Source organism: Phaethon lepturus, unplaced genomic scaffold, assembly GCF_000687285.1.
Source record: "Phaethon lepturus isolate BGI_N335 unplaced genomic scaffold, ASM68728v1 scaffold8046, whole genome shotgun sequence".
Lineage (NCBI taxonomy): Eukaryota > Metazoa > Chordata > Aves > Phaethontiformes > Phaethontidae > Phaethon > Phaethon lepturus.
The window spans coordinates 1-20,086 of record NW_010548261.1 but is presented as its reverse complement, the minus strand read 5'-3'; the positions used below and the strand labels follow the sequence as shown (position 1 = coordinate 20,086).

At 49.8% G+C, this 20,086-nt stretch overlaps 2 protein-coding genes across 2 annotated transcripts in view; one reads left to right on the top strand and one right to left on the bottom strand.

Annotated features, from left to right (window-relative positions):
• Positions 1-8,931, top strand: part of PYGB (phosphorylase, glycogen; brain) — a 16,071-nt gene extending 7,140 nt beyond the window's left edge. Inside the window, exons 6-20 of the mRNA XM_010289909.1 lie at positions 899-1,010; positions 2,085-2,167; positions 3,113-3,256; positions 3,611-3,703; positions 3,831-3,977; positions 4,104-4,267; positions 4,619-4,733; positions 5,426-5,527; positions 5,666-5,813; positions 6,360-6,418; positions 6,758-6,899; positions 7,234-7,441; positions 7,870-8,004; positions 8,197-8,263; positions 8,524-8,931. Of these exons, the coding sequence (XP_010288211.1) occupies positions 899-1,010; positions 2,085-2,167; positions 3,113-3,256; positions 3,611-3,703; positions 3,831-3,977; positions 4,104-4,267; positions 4,619-4,733; positions 5,426-5,527; positions 5,666-5,813; positions 6,360-6,418; positions 6,758-6,899; positions 7,234-7,441; positions 7,870-8,004; positions 8,197-8,263; positions 8,524-8,676 (1,872 nt within the window). The 3' untranslated portion in view covers positions 8,677-8,931. The remainder of the gene's footprint in view (positions 1-898; positions 1,011-2,084; positions 2,168-3,112; positions 3,257-3,610; positions 3,704-3,830; positions 3,978-4,103; positions 4,268-4,618; positions 4,734-5,425; positions 5,528-5,665; positions 5,814-6,359; positions 6,419-6,757; positions 6,900-7,233; positions 7,442-7,869; positions 8,005-8,196; positions 8,264-8,523) is intronic.
• A 2,733-nt stretch (positions 8,932-11,664) lies between these two features.
• Positions 11,665-18,033, bottom strand: ABHD12 (abhydrolase domain containing 12; the record flags this gene model as incomplete). Its single annotated transcript, XM_010289908.1, has 8 exons — positions 11,665-12,213; positions 12,711-12,838; positions 13,130-13,208; positions 13,921-14,003; positions 14,802-14,881; positions 15,074-15,111; positions 16,633-16,762; positions 17,988-18,033. Coding segments are annotated over 8 exons (624 nt in total), but the record flags the coding sequence as incomplete, so codon positions are not given.
• Positions 18,034-20,086: the final 2,053 nt, after the last annotated feature.

Here is a 20,086-nt window from a genome sequence, read left to right as displayed (position 1 = left end):
AGCAGGATGCTGGCTCCATTTGCCGGTGTCAGAGAGGTGGCCCAGGCTCTGTGCTGCAGGATCAGGGCCTTGCTGTGGAAGCACCATTCAGCTTTGCTGGCATAAGCCCTCAGCCTCTTTTTTCCAGGCTAAGGTCAGGGTGCCTTGCGTTGCTGCTCGGCAGGTCTGGAGGCCTGCAGATATTGGCACAGCAGTGAGCTGGAGCACACCCGTACTTTGGCTGGCTAGTGTAATCTGAGCTGGGAGCACCAGTGTTACTCTCTGTGTAACGGGTGTGTGCAGCATCCTGATGCTTAAGCATCATTCGTAGACTGCATTAATAGTTTCACATTCATGTTCAGTTCACGTGCTGGTGATCTCAGTGGATTTACCCAGGCAGGTTCAACAAACCTTGAACATTGGGTGAACTGCTCTGGGAATGGTGCTGCGGTGGTAGGATTTGGTCTTGGCAGGCTGCAGAAGGCTAACGGGCAGGATTCAGGCTGTGGAGTTTAACCCAGATGGAAACACAAAGGTCCCAGCTGCCCTGGCCCTACCCCAGCACAGACAGAATTGCAGTGGCCAGTTGAGGATGCTTGCAGTGCGCTGGTGAATAACTAATAGTTATGCCAGTTGGTATAGGAAAGTCAGTTGGTTGCTTTCATCTCTCTTTTACATTTCATTGATGGGCTTATAACTCCAGTTTGTCAGTAAAGCCCCAAACAGCTCTGCTTCTTCTGTTAAAGCTTTGCCAGTGGGTGCTGGAATACAAGTCTGTGAAGCTCAGCAGGTGAGGTCCGTATGACAGGCAGGAGTTGTCTGTGTCCTCTGGATTCTTCCTGAAGGGGTTTCAGCCACTTTCCCACCTTCTCTGAGGCCACCATGCTGCTAATCAGAGGGGAATACTGTCCTTTTGCAGGTTGTCCTGGCTATGCCTTATGACACACCAGTGCCAGGATACAAGAACAACACTGTGAACACCATGAGGCTGTGGTCTGCAAAAGCACCCAATGACTTCAACCTCCAAGAGTGTAAGTGCTATTTCCCCATTGTCTCTCTTCTGGCCAGGCTGGGACATGGTTGTTCTGTGTGCATAGCACTTGGCATAGCACTCCCCATCTGGCCTGCTTTATCCATGCCTCCTGGCTACCTCCAAAACACAGCATCCATGGATCACACTACCTCCAAGTGCTTCCAGAGCCCTAATGCAGCAGGACACTCATCTGTCCTCCTTCCATCCCCATCACGCTTATCATGCTCTCAAAACCTGCCCTTTCCCAAGTGATAGACCACCTGCCACTGCATTCCCCACGTCACCAAATGAGCTGCAAACCCACACTTGACATGGAGTGTCATTTCTGTGTGGCATCCTCCCTTAGTGCTGAAGGAAAAGAGCAGCATAGCCCACCTTACTGTTGGTTTCCTTTGGGTGTGATCTCTCTAGTGCATTTTTCAGGCTGTAGTTGTACCACTGAAGAGCAGATACAGGGCAACTAACATACCAAATGTCAGTGCTAGGCTATTACAGAAGGGGAAGGTTTTAGACTAGACTGATATGATTCATTCTTCCACACTGGCAAGCGCAGAGCTGTGTGTATCCAAGCAGCCCTGCCAGGAGAACTTGTGTGGGACAAGGGGTGATGGCCCTCGAGTCCTCATGTCTCCTCAATTCTTGATTGGCAGCTGCAAGCTGGGTTTTGGATGAGCCTTTTGTACCCTTTAGGAATTGAGTGTGATTGCAGTCTTTGTGCTTCTTTGCCCTGCCCCATTTCTCCTTAGTCCTTACACAAGATAGCTGGTTCACTTGCTTCCATTTTTGCCTTCTCTGGCTGCTGTCTGTCTTCAGTTTCTGTCTGTCCTGCCTGATGTGTGTGTCTTGAGAAACCGCATGGAGATGTGCCTTTCTCTTATCCCATCTTCTCCTGTCTCTCTGGTGCCTTTCACATGTGTACATTTCCATTCATACCAGCCTGAATGTCCCTGTTACAAATCTCTCTCTGAGAGAAGAAGGAATCATCTCTATGAGATGAGAAAGCACAGTGTCTGGGACCTGCCTGAATCTCTACAGCTGCTGCAGTGCTATGTGTATTTCTCTCTTGCTGCAGTCAATGTGGGTGACTACATCGAAGCGGTGTTGGACAGAAACCTGGCAGAAAACATATCCAGAGTCCTGTACCCAAATGACAACGTGAGTTACTCTCTCGCCTCTTTCCTACTGCTCGGGATCATCCTCCCTGTAGATGTATTGCCTTGTTTGCAAGCACTGGAAGGTCATGGCCACCTGATGTTTTTTGTTTTGGTTTGAGGATTTTTAATATAATAGGCTCGCTCCATAATTCTCAGTGAACAGCCACAGCTTTGCTGGCTCCAGAGGGTCTCTGCTTACTGATGGCAGCTGAGAGTCTGGCCCATATTGTATAGCTGCTGTGATCCCTGCTGCAAGGCAGGAAAGACATATTACTTCTTCAAATTGAAGGCAATTGCCAATTTACATGGCTTACCCTTTGCAAACGAAAGTTGTCATTTCAGAGGTGGCCATGGGGGGGACTCGTTTCCAGCCCCAGTTCAAGGGATTTCTCACTGCAGGGACTGTCCTAGGCCATACACTCATTGTGCACTGGATCCAAAAGGGAAGAGCCTGCACTATCTAGTCATGGTTTAGCATCTGTGCTGGAAAAGCTCATCTGCTGCACTTTACCCCTGTCCCCTCATTCCGGCTGGTGTTTTAAAATAGACCAGTGTGACGTGTAGTGTGCATGGGAGGCAGCTGGTATGTCCAGAGACACTGGCTCCTGGCTTTTGCAGGGAGTCCAAAATTCTTGGTCTAAAAACCCTGTAAAGGGTCTTGCAGTGAGGGATGGAGCTGCGCTTGCTCTGTAGGAGTAGCATGGATGTGGCAGGTTCTGTTGCCCTCTGGAGGCAGCCGTTTGGGATGCTGAGCCCCTTGTCAGTCCCTACAGCTGCTGCCCCCTCAGAGACAGTATAAGAAACATCCACATCTGCCCTGATGAGGTGCTGAACTTGTGAGGCCTCTTGGTAAGCCCTTCAGTGTGGATAGGAGCATCTCCAGGGGTTTGGCTGCTGACTGGGATGGCAGCTGCAGCACTGATGGCTGTTGTCCCCCCACTTGCAGTTCTTCGAAGGCAAGGAGCTGCGGCTGAAACAGGAGTACTTTGTGGTGGCTGCTACCCTCCAAGACATCATCCGCCGCTTTAAGTCCTCCAAATTTGGCTGTCGAGACCCTGTGAGAACATGCTTTGAAACCTTCCCAGACAAGGTGAGTTTGTGGACAGAGAGGGTCCGTGGGCGTTTCAGCCAGACCTACCTATCTGAGGGAGATAGGATGAGGGAGAACAGGATGCTCAGGACCAGGTGGGGGCATGTGTAAGACCCTGGCAATTTGGGTTGGAAAACATGTGATCTCTGGGCCTATTTTCCCAGGGAAAAATTTGCAATTTGGAGCAAAAACTTGCAAAGGTTGAATAGTTCCATTCTTGGGAGCTCTGTGTGTTTCTGGGATGTGTGCCATGAGAGGAGGCTTGGGGCTGACCCTTACCCCAACCCCATGCATGCAGGACACTGTCCCAGTCCTGTCAGTGCCAGATCTGAGCCCAGCAAGTCTGTGTTGCAGGTGGCTATTCAGCTAAATGACACCCACCCTGCCCTGTCCATCCCAGAACTCATGCGGATCCTGGTGGATGTGGAGAAAGTGGATTGGGACAAGGTAAGCAGAGCTGGGAGGTCCATGCTGAACCTTACAGGGGAAGGAGCTGCTGTCCTGTCCTCACATGAGGTTTCCTTTCCCCTCCTGGCCTGAGCACTTGTGCATTAACCTGCTGTCTGTAATGCAGGCCTGGGAGATCACAAAACGGACCTGTGCATACACCAACCACACTGTGCTGCCTGAAGCCCTGGAGCGCTGGCCAGTCTCCATGTTTGAAAAGCTGCTGCCACGTCACCTAGAGATCATTTACGCCCTCAACCAAATGCATCTGGATGTAAGAGACTGGGCTGGTCACAGGCAGTGGGAACTCTGGGGGTCTTGATCTGGCTGCCTTTAGGATGGGAATGTTCCTAGGCCCTGTGGCTGGGTCACTAATGTCCCTCTTTCTGCCTACCTGCAGCGGGTGGCAGCTCTCTACCCAGGGGACATTGACCGTCTCCGGAGGATGTCAGTGATCGAGGAGGGAGACTGCAAACGTATTAACATGGCACACCTCTGTGTGATTGGCTCCCATGCAGTCAACGGTGTGGCCCGCATCCACTCTGACATTGTGAAGAACTCAGTGTGAGTTGGGGGGCACCCAAGGCAGGCACCCTCTCCACTCACTGGGCTTTGCCCTACAAGCCTGGGGGGGCTAGATGGAGTGGTCAGGTGTCAAGGTCTATGCTGGTTGCGCTGCTAGGTATGGCAGGCTGGGGAGACTGTCTCCTTCACGTGTGTGCAAGGTCTAACTCATCTCCCTTTGGAGCTGGTACAGCCCTCGGCATTATGGCCGAGGAAGGGGGTGAGAGGCAGCAGTCCACGGCTGTTACAGGGAGATCTGCAGGGACTGCTCTGACTCAGGAGCACATACAGCAGGGGCCCAACTGAAGCTCTGGATGGTGGTGTGTGGTTCAGAGCTCCCCGGTGTTCCAGGTTCAAGGATTTCTATGAGTTGGAGCCAGAGAAGTTTCAGAACAAGACAAACGGGATCACGCCGAGGCGCTGGCTCCTGCTGTGCAACCCGGGACTGGCCGATGTTATTGCTGAGGTGAGTTGCAAACATCTCGAGTGAGGGGCTGAGCACGATCCCCTTGCTTCTTGATCACCTCTTCGTGTGGTCTGATGAGACCTGAGCCTACATGAGTGAGGACAGGCTGGGAGGAGCACACTGGTTTGCACATGTAGCTGTGAGAGTAGCTGGGCTTTAAAGTCAGTGATAAAGAGTTGGCCAACATTGTTGCAGAAATTTGGATCTTTGCCCTCACAGTGGCTACACACAACCTGTCAGGCAGTACCGTGGTGTGTGAAATGACATGTCTGCAAAAGCATTTGGCTTCACAGGCAAAAAGGAGCTCCCTTGGAGCTCCAGCCCCAGTTGTGTCGCCTTTGTTTACCAGGCCCTTTAGCACTGGTGTTTGCTTCACACAGCGACATGCCATAGCTGAATAACATCCTGCAATTAAATGCGTCTTGTCCTGCCCATCAGTTTCTCCAGCTGCCAGGAACCTCTGCTACATGTGCACACATCCTCCCTCTAAAGCTCCTTGAGAGAGGGGGACTTGTTCAGGTTCTTGCAAGTGCTCCATTTCCCCTGTACCTTTGGGCTCCCTGGTGTCACAGAGAAGTAACCTCACCATAGGAAATGGTGCCCCTTTTCCTGGCCAGGGTGCCTCTTCCAAGTCCGAGGCATCTCTGTTGGGGAAGCGCAGTTGTGGTCCCTCTCTTGTTTTTTTCTTTTAGAAAATTGGGGAAGGTTTTATCACAGATCTGAGTCAGCTGAAGAAGCTACTGGATTTCATCAATAATGAGACTTTTATCAGGGATGTGGCGAAAGTCAAACAGGTAATATGCACTGGAGGTAGAGAGGGGGGAAAGAAGGTTAAAGGTACCATGCTGCCAGGAACATCGCAGCAGCGAACACTCACTTCTGACACAAGGCCTAGGAACCCATGCCTGTTCCTCATCAGATTTTCTTGCCAGGAGAACAAGCTGAAGTTTGCAGCCTACCTGGAAGAGCAGTACAAGGTCAAAATCAACCCTTCGTCCATGTTCGATGTTCAGGTCAAGCGAATCCATGAGTACAAGCGGCAACTGCTGAACTGCCTGCATGCTATCACCCTCTACAACCGTAAGTCCTGCCTGGGCAAAGGGTGTCCCCCCCAGCCTCTCACTGCCAGGGTTCCTGTGTAAAAGTATGCCAGCTGGTGGCCGAGGACTCCTCAGCCTAGCTCTGCCCTCTTGTCATGAGGGGCTTCTCTCCAGGAGGGAAAACAGCATGTCTGAAGGGTCATACAGGAGCTGTGATGAAAAGCTCACAGCCCATATCTCCAGCCCACCTGGGGCCCAGGTAGCCTCACACCTGTACTGCAAGTGTTAGGACTGACATGGTGCAAGTTAAAACCCTGCTCCCTACTGTATGCTTTGGGTCCCTACCCATTCCCAAGGTAAGGCAAGACAATTGAGCTCTGCATTGTGCTGGCTTGAGTATTTCTCCAAGGACTCTGCAGGCCGTTTTTACCCAGCACAGCTCTGGCAGATGTCTGCTTGGGCTTCATGGTCCTGGAAGCTTGCTGGGTCTACGTGTCATGGACTGGGATCCCAGCCCACCTCCTCTGATCCACACAAAAAACTCTGTCCAGTTTATCTTCAGTTGTGTTATGCTCTGCTGTTTCAGGCATCAGAAGCGATCCATCCAAATCCTTTGTGCCCAGGACTATTATGATCGGAGGAAAGGTAATGTGCACTCCAGACTCACTGCATGCATGGCTCAGTGGGGATGGGGGGAAGGTGCTGTCCCCTTTCTGTGGCTTTGCTGGGCCCGCTGTAGGTTAGCCAGCATGTGTCAGCTGGTGGGCTCTTCAGGACACACCCTCATGGACTAATGACTGAACCAGGCCACATCACCCTTTCCCTGTGGCTCAGGACTTCTCCTACCAGTAGGGTGTTTTTGCTGATAGATGTGAACAGCAGAGGTGAGGCCCAGATTCTCCCTGTGGTGAGGACCAGCACTGGCACACCTCATGCTCTCCCTTCCTTAAAAGCTTTCACCATGTCTGGGCTGCTTTTCTTCAGGCAGCTCCTGGCTACCATATGGCCAAGATGATCATCAAACTCATCACGTCCATTGGCGAGGTCATCAACAATGATCCCTATGTTGGGGACAGGCTCAAGGTCATCTTCCTGGAGAACTACCGGGTATCCTTGGCTGAGAAGGGTACGTCTGGTCTTCTATAAGCACACGTCAGCAGCTGGGCATGTCCCAGCTGAGCCCAGAAACTGGCTTGCCTGAGAAGCTGTCATGGCCCTTAGGAAGGGCCTGAGGGCTCCACACAGGGCAGGAAGCCAGCTTCATGCAGGAGTGACAGCAGCTGCATGGTGGTGTGGCAGGGGTAAGCCTGGCTCTGGCTCCAGAACTAGGCTGTTTGGGCTGAGGTTGAGGTCAGCAGGGCCACTAGCAAACGCCCAGGGTTGTTGTGCTGTCCTGTGCCCAGGTCATGGGGGGCTGCAGTGTACCAAGGATTAACTCCTCTCTCTCTTGCATCCGGCAGTGATCCCGGCGGCAGATCTCTCCCAACAGATCTCCACAGCTGGCACAGAGGCCTCGGGTACTGGCAACATGAAGTTCATGGTGAACGGGGCCCTCACCATTGGTACCATGGATGGGGCCAATGTGGAGATGGCTGAGGAGGCAGGCGAAGAAAACCTCTTCATCTTTGGCATGCGGGTGGAGGACGTGGAAGCCCTGGATCGCCAAGGGTTGGTGCTGGGGAGAGCCCAATGCATGCCAGGGCTTGTCAGATGGGGATACAGGTCCCAGCTCTGGCAGTGACAGCCATGATCTCTGGGAGGGACACCCTCCTCCCTGGGCAGCTCTGGAGCAGGAAAAAGGGGGGGACTGGAGGCAGCTGCTGCCCTGGGCTGGTTAGTCAAGGATGCAGCCCAGGCAGGTCTACCAGAGCACAGTGGCTGTGAATGGGACGTGAGCCTGGGCACAAAGTGTTTCAGGCACTGCAACTGATCCTGGAGCCACTAGCAGTGTGCTCTAATGGACACAGCTCCAGGAACAAGGCCCCTCACTCAGGAGCCATACTGCACTCCCTGTCCCAGACATGTTGGGTCCTGCTCTCCACATGCTGGCCCCAGGGGACAGCATCAGTCCCTACAGCCTGTCTCTGCTGGTGCAGGTACAACGCACAAGAGTACTACAAGCACCTGCCAGAGCTGCGGCAGGCCATCGACCAGATCAGCAGTGGTTTTTTCTCCCCTCAAGACCCTGGTTGCTTCAGGGATGTTGTCAACATGCTCATGTATCATGACAGGTGAGTCCTGGCAAGCATCTCCTCTGCTGGGCTGCTCTCAGCCTGCCCAGGCCTCCTTCCCAGCTGGCCTGTGTCCCCTGTGCAGGGGCTAAACCCTGCCTTCCCCCCAGGAAGATATCTGTGCTGCCTTGTCCTGTCAGCCTGGGACCCTACAGCAGGCACGCCCCAGCCTTACTGTGCTTTGGGTTTCAGGTTTAAGGTGTTTGCTGACTACGAGGCCTACATTAAATGCCAAGGCCAAGTGGACCAGCTGTTCATGGTAAGAACTGCCCACTACCAAAGGGGAGGGATGGGGTCCTTGGCCATGGTAGTGCAGTGGGGAGAGTGGGGGGAGCTGGGATGAGCATAGAGCCCTTCTTACAGATACCACATCTTCTCGGCATGAGGCAGGTTTCGCCGCTTCAGGAGCCCCACACCACAGTGTTTAAAGCAGCCAGGGATGCATGGCTGCAAGGCTGCGAGCCGGGACAGAGCCAGGTAAGGGACTGACGGCTGACATTGCCTCTCTCCTCTTCCCAGGACCCCCGGGAGTGGACTAAGAAAGTCATCAGGAACATTGCATGCTCGGGCAAGTTCTCCAGTGACAGGACCATCATGGAGTATGCCCGAGAGATATGGGGCGTAGAGCCATCTGCCACAAAAATCCCCCCACCCAACCTCCCGCGGGATTGATGCAGGCACAGAGGGAAAGAAGGAGGGATGGGTTCCCAGCCCAGGAGGCTCACCTGCATTTCACCACCAGTCGGATGGGCTCAGCTCTGCAGAAACAAGGCCTTTCCCTCAGGGGGGTGGAAGGATATGCTGAGGAGCCCTGACTGAGGAACAGGAGCTGGGGGAGAGGGCAAAGGATCCTGCGTTTGTACCCATGTATCCAGACTGCATGTGCTGCATAGTGCTTTTAGTGAGATGACCACTGATAAGTCTTCCACAGCTGTGCTCCGTGTTTAACAAGGGCTTTCCAACTAAATCCTCCCCTCCCCTTGCATGCAGCCTGGCCTGGCCTCCTTGACCCTGCCCCATGAGCAGGTTTAGTCAACATAGAATATGTCTCACATCCTCCTCCAGTGGGTCTGCCAGCCCCAAAGCTAGGGGAGGGAGAGGCCACTCTCTGTCCCTCCAGTAACCCCCTTCCCCAGTAACACCTAGAGAAGGTTAAAGCAACTGGCTCCAATGCATGCACCAATGTCAAAAGCTATGTGCCACAAGGAGAGGGCCTGGGATCAGCAACTTCCTTGCCACAGAGCTTGCCGTAGCCTCCTCCAACACCTCTTTGTTAACTAAAAGCCTAGCAACCAAACCACTCCAGGGATTTTTAGCCTCCATATGTCTGCATAGAGAGGGTTGTACCTGCCACTGCCAGCTGGGTGGCTGACCCTGCTGGGCCCGTAGGCCCCAAGCAGGCCCTTGGCTCTCCAGGTACAGCTGTCTGCTACCCAGGGGGTGGACATCTATCACATCTCTTACCTCCCTCCATAGCTGGGTCATGCTGCTCTGTGTGTCCTTTCCCAGTGCTGGGATCAGAGTGTAACACCTGTAGTGCTGTGTAGTGCACCAGTACTCCCCTGTGTGACACCAACTCATTAAAACAACCAGAACACCTGCTAGTTTGACTTTGGGCTGACTTGTATTACTCCATGCCTGTGGGTTCAGATTCCAGTAAGTTCAGGCCATGACACCTGAAGCCATGCTGGCCTTCCCCAGCTGTGGCTTCATGGGATGTTGTCCTCTGCAGCTGGCATGGTACTGGGGTGCTCGCACCATCATGGAGGCAACATGCCCATGACAGAAAGGTCAGTCTTGCCAGTGTATGGGGTGTACAGGAGGGAGCTGGTACCAGAGGCTGCACCAGGCTAGCTAAGGCCAAAAAGCATCTACCTGCACTCCTAGCACTGCAGTGGGGGTTACAGTGTTGGGTTTGCCCTGCAAATGGCACACAGGGCTCCTGTACCAGAAATCCCACAGGCAGCTCCCATTTCCCCCATCCTCAGGGAGGAAGCAGAGCCTCAGCTGCAGCCAGACTACAGGCACAGACCCACTGGACTCCAGGAAAGCCACTCACCCAGAGCTGGCAGGAGCCACACAGACTTGTCCACTTCCAGCTGCAGGTTCATTGCCCATGCACAACCCTACTGCAGCCCTGCCACACACTCGGCTGACCTGCCCAACTTGGGAAAGAGTCCCAAAAACTGCCAGGTAAAACAGATGAAGCTGAAGTGATCAGCAGTCAATGCCTTTATTAAAACTACACCACTTTCAGAAAAACATTCCAGTTTAAACTTCCAAGCATATCACTGGCCTACTAATGGGAATGGTGGTGCTAGGATCACCAACACCAGCGGTTCACGTGCTCGACCCTCAGCTCTGTCACACAGGAGGAAGACAGACAGACAGTCTCCAGCTCAGGCTACACTTTGCCCCAAGCCAGCTGCCGGCAGCAGCATTAGCTGGAATGTGCACATCACTCTCCAGAGCCAAGTAAGTGTTTCTCTTTTGTCAGTGCAATAAATACAAGTGCATCAAACATCATTTAAGTGGCACAGTTAGCTTATCATGGGTCAGAAACCTTAGCGATAACCATGTTATGGCAGAAGAATCAGTACAAGAACAAGCTACTGTCTGCTTTGCAACTAGTATGAGCCTGCAGATAAAACCTGGATGCATGCTAAGCAGTTTACACTACACTGTACACCCCTGAACAGACCCTTCAGGGGGCACAATTCCCTCTGAGCACTAGTGACTAAACCTACAGCACCTGGTACAGTCTACATAGACTGACAGGGAAGGGCCAGGTCCCCAGCCAGACACCACACAGTCAGCATATGACCTTCTCCCATCTCAGTGCAGAGCTTTTCAGTGGCATAAAACAGCCCCTGTTCTAGCCCCAAGCAGGGCAAGGACATCCCCAGAATCTCTCCCCATGGTGAGGCTCATTTCCACTTCTGCCTCCTGGATTCAAAAAACATGTAGACGTTGCACTTCAGGATATGGTTTAGTGGGCATGGTGGTGTTGGGTTGATGGTTGGATTTGATCTTCAAGGTCTTTTCCAACCTTAATGATTCTGTGATGCCAAGAGCACAGAAGGGAAGCAGAGGGAGAGATGAAGGAGACATCAAGAACTGCATACCACTGCCTGCTTTTAACTACAGAGGAACAGTGTAGCCACCACAAACAGGAAAACCTGACCTAAGGAGTTAAAAGGTAGATGAGGAAAAAAACCTGCCCTCCCCACCCAACAGAAGCACATGTCTGAGTGTGCACAGGGAGAACGGAAGACATTCATTCCCACATCCTGGGCCCATGTTTTTCATGGAAAGGGGCGATGAAGCAAAACGGTAATCTCACGCTTTCTGGCTTAAACTCCCAGTTTGCCATTTATCCACGTAAGTCACTTCAGTCTTAACAGGAAGTGCTTTGAAGAAGAGGAGGAGCCCCACAAAGTATAGCAGGGATGGGAGCAAAATGGTACAGGAAAGATAAAAGGGCACTAACCTTTTTGACTGAATAGATGTTTGAAAAGGAAGAACAAAAAAATCTTTCATTTTATTTCCAAATGTGTGCAATTAGCCCAACACTTGCAACACACTGTGACTGAAGAGCTAAATAAAAATACCTCTTACCACCTGGATCTTCAGTGTACTTGTAATTACAGCCACTTAGCAAAAAGGGAAGGCAAAACATGTATTTCCTAGAAACAGAACACCTCAAACTCAAGCAAGACATCTGTGGTGTGGAGACACGGCAAAAGCCATTCGCCTACAAATGAGTCTCTACGTGATCCAAAAACAGCAGCAGTGTTTAAAAGTGAAAGAAACACCCTTGGTCATGACACGTGTCCTATGAATGTCTGTCCTCGGCGGTACCATGCTGGATTGGCCAGGCTTTGTTGTGCTTTCATTTTTCACGTTTTGGTACCAGCTCCTTGTCCATTTTCACCCCTCCATCCATGTCAGAAAAGAAACCAACAATGACTTTCTTCTACCATCACAGATGCTGATGCCGGGAGCTGGATTTTCCAAGGGTACACATCAGGACCAGAGTGGGAATCCCTGACCTCCTCTAGTGCCAGAGATGGAAGAACGGCAGACTGACCCACAAGGAGGGGGGAGGCTAATTAGAGAGAGGGGAAGGAAAGAAAGGAAAAATCTTGGTGCTGCCAAGCAGCTAGTCTTCAGTGATGATGCTCACGTTCCGATTTTCCCAGGAATTCCCTAGGAAAGGAAATGACACAGCAGTGACACTCAGCTCTCCTACACTCTGGTATGTGCTACAGCCTGCAGGTCTTCACATTCCCCGGCAAATACTAGGGCTCAAGCACTTGCAGCTACAGGGAACAGCACTCAGCTCTGCTCTCACCGATCAGTAGCTCCCACCAGATGAGGCAAGCAGAAGTAGCTGCTCTCCAAACAACTCCTCCAGAGCATCTAGCTCAGAGCAGAGACAAGCCAGAGAGAAGTGCTCCCAGCTTTCTGTGGCTCCCCTTCCCAAAACCTGCTTTGCAGGGAGAGCTCTGACTTTGTGCTAAGCCAGCCCCAGTATCTCACCCACTCTGGAGACCAAATGGGTTTTCAGAAGAGCTGCCCAATACAGGCGCCTGTTACACATCTCTCTTGCTCCTGGGCGCATGTCATCATGTTCCCCAAAGCCCCAGGCATCAGCCCCACCCAGACCCAAAGCCAGAGGAGACCCCAGTTAGCTGGGCTGTTACCGCAGTATTCGAGGTAGCTCTGGACTCCTGTAGATGTACTTGTGCCGATAGCCGAGGTCTGTGTGGAACGGAACAAACTGCACCTTGTAGTCTCGGAAACTCCGTGACGTTGCAGCAATGTTGTAAAGCTGAGTCCAAGGGCACAGGGGTGAGGGGCACATGTCACTCCAGATCAGCCACCCCTGCCAAACCATCACCCCTCTCAGGGGTGGTTTATGGGCCCTGGCTTGATCAGCTCTCCTAGCTCTAGCTCCATTTCACTATTGATTTGCCACCTCCAACACCACAGAATCCGTAGTCCCTTCAGGCTATGCATTTCTACATACACCTTCCTATCGCTGACTTTTTTCCCGGCTGGGATGTCATTCTGTCCTCACCAGTTCCTCCCACCAGATCAATTTGCAGAGCCATATGCATACCTTCTTTCCTAGATGAAATGGTACCACCGGGTCATCCTCAGCATGAAGGATGAGCAGGGAGCAGGAAATGTATTTCACACTGTAAAAGAGATGACAAAGGCTCAGAGCAATCCCATCACACTCTAACACCAACACACTTAGATCTTCAAGGAAACTGCAATGACAAACATGTCCTGTGGGTCATTAACTGCAGTTCAGATCTTGAAAACATGATTATCTGGGCACCATTAATTTGATCTATAGAAAATTTACTAGTGAAAGATACCCTTGGAAAAGCTATTTGCTACTTAAGACCAGAGAAAAGTGGCTCGCCCCACTGCAAAGCATCATCCCCCAAAGGTTTGGTTTGGTTTCACTACTGGCAACCAAACTCACAAATACTCAGGCTCTTGAATGAAAGGCTCAGTGAAAACAGACAATGTTATTACATGCAGGGTGGCTTATGAAAATGCACAGCAGAGAAATCTTCCCAAACCTTCAATGTCCCAATGCTACTGTTTAACATGTAATGTACACTTGAACAGCAGAAATCATGTGGACCAAATTCGCGTATTTCTGAGTAGTCTGTGCTGTGTTGCACCTGTCCTTAAGAACAATTAAAAAAGAGCAAGATCCACAGTGCAAAACTGTGTTGCACTTAGAGCTGTGAGAGTAACTGAAATCCCTTCAGCAAGTGTAATGCTTCTGCTAAAAAAAAAAGAGCAGAGAGTGAAGTCTGATATCTATCCTCCTTGATGTTTGCCACAGCTCACTGCAGCCACAGCTGAAACCCCAGCAAAAAGGGAACTCACTTCTCATCATTTGCAAATTTAATTCCACTTGTCGTGATGGGGTCAAGGAAGAACCAGTCAAACCCAGGGAAGTATCTGTATATCTGCGAGGGAAAATTTGTGTTAGTGGCAGGCACCAGCAGGACAATTATACAAGCAGCATTAACAGGGTAGGCCACTGCCATCCCAGTAACATCCCTTGGCTGCTGGCTGCGTTCTCTGCAGCAAGATGGTCCATGTTTCCACTAGCGTTATTTTTCCTCTCCTGTTTCAGGCCCATCTTATCAGCCTGCTCAAGACCAAGCTCTCCAGGTGCTTGTATGGTCAAGGTCTCTAGGTATCATGCTGCTGGCAACAGTATTCCTAGAAGAGAGCTTTATCACAGGGCACCTCACCAGCCCAGTCACATCCAACACCCATCCTGGGTGTCTGCTCAGTTCAGAGCCAACTCGCAGCCAACTCCGATGGACACATCAGAGTGAACTCAGCAGGGAAACCAGGCAAGTGCAAAGGGGTCACATGGACAGGGTAGTGACCAAGAGAAGCCCAGTTTTGCCATTGCTTTGCTCACAGCCCACAAAATAGCCTCCTACAACAGGGAAGCTACAACACAAGAAGAATGGGCTGTCCACTGCTAAGAGCAGAGTCTATCTTCCCCTTGCTGTATTTACTGGCCCTTCTGACCCCAGTTTGTTTTCTTTAAGCAGGCTCCACACACAGCTCTGGTACTGCTTATTGTATTGGCGTTCCCAGGAGCTGCCTTAAGTGCCTCTACCCCTGACGCTTATCACTGCTGCTGCACAAGTCATGCAGTTAGCTCACCTATATCACTTATAAAGGTTAATTTTAATTTTTAAGCATACAATTACATGCCACTAGTGTGAGAATCACTGTGTACTTGCCACAGAAAAAGGGTGACTTCGTGCCTCCTCCCGTATGTTGGTGAACGGAGATTCCAGTATCAGGGCATCCGGGGGTGTTTCTGAAAAGCCGAAGGCAATGTGCTGAAATGCAGTGGTGCAGATAGCCAGCAAGGTCAGGGTCTGCCTTATGAAAGCAACTGCCACCACGGTGCACCAAGGACAGCCTTATCACGACCGCAAACATATGCGGAAATCTGGGATGCCAGCAGGACCTGAGCTAGGTGGAAAGAGCATCCACCCACCAGACTTACCTCTCTCACAAAGGCGCCTCACTAGATTTGTTGCGACCCTGGAAAGAAGAACAATGAGCATTTAATCTGGCACAGGCCATGTCAAAGCACCAGGCTCTACTGGTAGTAGGTGGCAGAGGTACAACTCAACCGCCATAATGTTGACCCCTCCCACTGTTTGAGGTCTGGGCAGCCAGCCCACAACGACTTGGGTTCCCACAGGTCTCCCATACCCAACTGTCTCAAATGGCATCAGGCACCTGCATTTAGGTAAGTGAACAAGTCCAAGGAAGCAGTGTACCATGTAGCCACTTGGAAAGACCTCCTTTAAAGTGGCACTCAGGCTCCCAGCGTATCTGCAGATGTGTAACAGCCTCTTACACCCAGACCACAAGGGCTGACCAAGAAAGAGGGGAATGAAAGGGTATGGGCAGAAGGGTATGCTTTCCAGGCAGCTGAAGCACAGGGTCCCAGGGTGACACTGCAAGGAGTTTCCAGTGCTGGGTCAGAAAGCAGCAAGGTCTCTCCCATGCGTCTCCCTAATGGGACAGGGATATTTCCAAAGTTGCTGAATCCTCTAAGCACAGCTTATTTCAAAAAAACCTCAAACTCCAAGCTGGCTATGGTCACCAGGGAACTCAGCTGGGGACCACAGTCCCAGGCCACTCAGATTGCAATGCATTGGGAAATGTCACGAGCATGCTCTAACCCAGAAAGGGATCCTGAACATGGCAAAAATTTAGAGGAAGAGCCAAAGGTAAAGCCTGTGCCTTCTCTCAAACAAAGCAGGACATTTTGTATCATAGCAATGAAGAGGCATTATCCTGAAATACCTCCCTGTCCCAGCAACACATTTGTTGGGCAGCAAGGCAAGCTGTTGTGGTCTCAAATAGTTTAATGTGCACACAGCTCAACTCAAAAGTTAACTCTTATGTTTTCCCTCTGCAAATCAAGAGGGTAAGAGCACATTTTGCTGAACATGACCCACCTCCAGACAACAATGGAAAGGGAGGAAGCAAGAAAGGAAAGTTAAAAACATGCAAAGGCACTTGACACTTTGAAGTTCCCTGTGCCAGGCATGACCACGTAAATGTCACAGATGGCCAGCAGTATAGTCATACAGGCATCTGCATGAGTACTGATTGCACACAGCATATTTGCCAGGACAGTAGAAAACGTTTTGTAAGGGCAAGTCACATGAACATGTGGCTGGTCTGCAATACTCTTTCAGAGTATCAGAGAAGCCTGATGTTCTGCTCTGGAGGACATTTAGACATAGGTTCACCACAGGAAGAGAGAGAGATCTCTTTCCCTCCCCTTGGTCAATCTGCATTATATTAAAGTGTCTTTTTCCCAGTGTATGCCTCTGGGCAATGAAAGTTCAAGATCAACTCCTGCACAGTCATTCACTGTAGCCCTTCTCACTCTGTAGAGTGCAAAGGGGAAGCCACTCTGCAGCAATTATGCCACAGACTCCAAGCCAAGCCAGCCTGGGGAATACAGCAAACAGCACCTTCATCCAAGGTCAGTGTCTAACATTTTTCAGAAGCTGCTAAGTCCCATTGAAATTAGATGCATACCCTGTGCCCAAGGAGTGTCCCCATATATAGACAGGGTTGTCTCCACTTCTTGCTTTTATCCAGTCGAAGACGTGAAGGGCGTCGTAGGTCATTCCCCTCTCTGACGGACTGCCTATTGAATCACCCCAGCCTGAAACACAAACAGTCCCTCTGAGAAGCGTACAAACTGGTCACAGCCAGCCAGCTCTTCCCATGCAGTCCATATGCCAGTGCAAAGGGACCTGGGACATGGACAGTTTCTGTTTATTTCACTGTGCACCTCCTCAATTTGGGGCTGAAAGCCCCAATCCATCCACAGACATTTAAACAAGGTAACTGCTGCCTGCCAAGGAGCTTCTGTGTATTTAGTCAACAGAAACCTTAGCTGCTTTTGCACTCATGTAACCAATTTGTAAGTGGAGTCTCTAACAGCCTAAGAATTGGTCAAAAAAATTAGGGTCAAAAAAACAAGCACGTTTCACAAAGCTGTTGCAACATCAGTTTGTCCATGCTGTTCGATCAATGCCCTCAAGCAATTTTCCATGTTCCTGATTGTTTTGGCTCTATTACTATTGCAGCATGTCTACACATCTTATGCTAAGCAGCAAGCATCCCACATCCTTTCCAATGCCTAATAAGCAGCCAGTGAAGCAGCTGCCAGCAGGACTGAAAAACAGGACAAGCTCCTACAAATAAAACTCTCCCAGATGTCTCCTTGGTAAAAATGCAACAGATTAATTTCTTTCCTGTATCCCTCTCTAGTGGCATTACACTGCAGCTATGGCTTAAATACCAAGACGGGGAAAAAAAGGAGCAGCAGATGCCCGACTGCTGGCGGCACAGAGTTGCAAAATGGTCATCGCTTCTGTCGAGGACATTACCAATTGTTAGCAAATCATTTGCTCTATGACTTAACTATTGGCTTGTAAAAAGAAGTGCAGGTTCAGTTCCCTGTGTGACCTCAGGAAAGTCAATTAGATGATATCCAAAAGACTACATCTAGGCAGGCTTACTAGTTTCCAGATGCGCACCTGGAGGATGCCTTAACTGTATGCTGTGACAGCGTATGTGCCTGGGTCAACCTCTGTTCCTTAGCTCCCAAATCAACAAGGCCTGTGCATGAGGACAGACAGGAGCCAGAGTCCACTGAGCTGGACATCAGGAAGTAGTGCTACCCAGAAAGGCACTGGAAAGAAATTTATGGAAGTTCTCTGGATACCCATGAGGAAAAAAAGAAGCAATAAACACATCTGATTAGCTGGCAGCAAATGTTCTAAGACAACAGCTCCCCTAAGATCCAAAAAAAAAGAGCAACTACTTTGTTGCTTGTACAGAAAGAGACATCTAGAAGTTTTTCATATTAAAAGCCCACATACCTCTATAATCAAACGTGACCACGTGGTATCCAAGGGAGCTGAGAACCTGGAAGGGAAAGAAACATGCAGAAACCCATCACAGAGACTTCCACAGCAGCAGTGCTCTTGCCTCAGGCCAAGATGCGGGGATCTAATTTGCAACATTATCAGCCTGACACAGTGAGGCGACAACTTAGAGCTTTTTGGTGTAGCAAGCACAGAGCTTTTCAAACGCTAATCATCTCAGCCTGCTGGTTTTACTTCATTTACTTCCTGGACCTTGTATCAGGCTACCTTAGATACTGATTCTCCCTTTAACAGCTTTGCCCTTAAGATCTGCAAATAACTTTCCCCTACAAACACCTTCAGGTTTTCCAGTGAAACACTACAACTGCTTCATTTATATTATTCAAATTGGCATAAATGTTAGCATAACATACAGGAGCCCATTTCAGGTTTCAGAAGGCTTAAATGTATACATCCAGAACATGTAATTGCTCTATCATGAAGATTTATATTACAGCCAATGGTAACCCTAACAAAATCTGTTAAAAGCAAGTAAAATACCCAATGTTAGATCAACTTGCTCAGTGTCCTGGTTTCAGCTGGGACAGAGTTAATTTTCTTCATAGAAGCTAGTATGAGGTTATGTTTTGGATTTGGGATGAGAGTAGTGTTGATAACATACTGATGTTTTCAGTTGTTGCTAAGCAGTCAAGGACTTCTCAGCTTCCCATGCGCTGGCCTGCCAGCAAGAAGGCGAGGGGTGCATGGGAAGCTGGGAGGGGACACAGCCAGGACAGCTGACCCAAACTGGCCAAAGGGATATTCCATACCATATGGTGTCATGCTTAGCATATAAAGATGGGGAAAGAAGAAGGAAGGGGGGGACAATCAGAGTGATGGCGTCTGTCTTCCCAAGTAACCGTTACACATGGTGGAGCCCTGCTTTCCTGGAGATGGCTGAACACCTGCCTGCTGAAAGGAAGTGGTGAACGAACTCCCTGTTTTGCTTTGCTGGTGTGGCTTTTGCTTTGCCTATTAAACTGTCTTTATCTCCACCCACGAGTTTTCTTACTTTTACCTCATCCTACCAGGGCAGAGTAAGCAAGCAGCTGTGTGGTGCTTAGTTGCTGGCTGGGGTTAAACCACAACACTCGGAAAAAGTGCCTGGGTTAAAAAAAAAGTGCTAAGCATTCCAAGCTACCATTAGATTAGTACCATAGGTATGAACCTAACAGCTCCATGGTAGATCAAAATCAACAAGAAGTCACAAAAAGATTAAAATGTTGTTGCTCTTATGGTCTATGTATGATACATGATTTAAAAAAAAAAAACAAACCACAAACAATTTTAGTATTACACTATATCTAAATCTTCTAACGGACAAAAAGAAGTCATCTCATACATAAACCCAACACTTCTAGTGTAATTGAAATCTTAACAGCCTGAACAACTACTGTTACTAGTTCAGATTTCATTAGTACAGAAAAAAAGAGAAAAAGAGGACAACATAGAAAAGAGAGGTGTTCAGGTAAGTTGGCAACTCAACTCCTTTGCTGGGAAGACTAGGATGGTGACAGTTTCCCCCAGTTACCTCTAGGATCCATCTGGGGCTAATTTTCGTACGTTTCAGACATGCACCGGACGTTTCTTTCTCTTCACTGGTCTGTGACTCCATGTTACATCCCAAATCACCTTAGGGGGCATGTTCAACATGCATTGGATATATTCTCTTTGTTACCTCTAAACCCATTTTTGCCCAGCACCTAGGTCTGCATTTCTTCAGCTGACCACAAGCATCTTGTGCACAGCAATATTCTCTATAACACTATCTGTATGAGAATTGTTACTATGTGCATTACAGTTATGGCTATGCCACGTAATTATGCAAAGCTCAGCAAAGGTAAAACCAGCTAGCCAGTGGCCACCTGGTTGTGAGACAATTGCTTTTATGGCTAAACAAGCTCAAAACAGTACTCCAGGAAGGTCCAAAACAAGGTCAGAAGAAGCCTTACAAGCTTCAGCCATGTATACTAGCAGTGGCAATACTATATGCACTGGATTACAAGACCGCAGGTTCCTTTTTTGTCACAGAATCACAAGGTTGGAAAGGACCT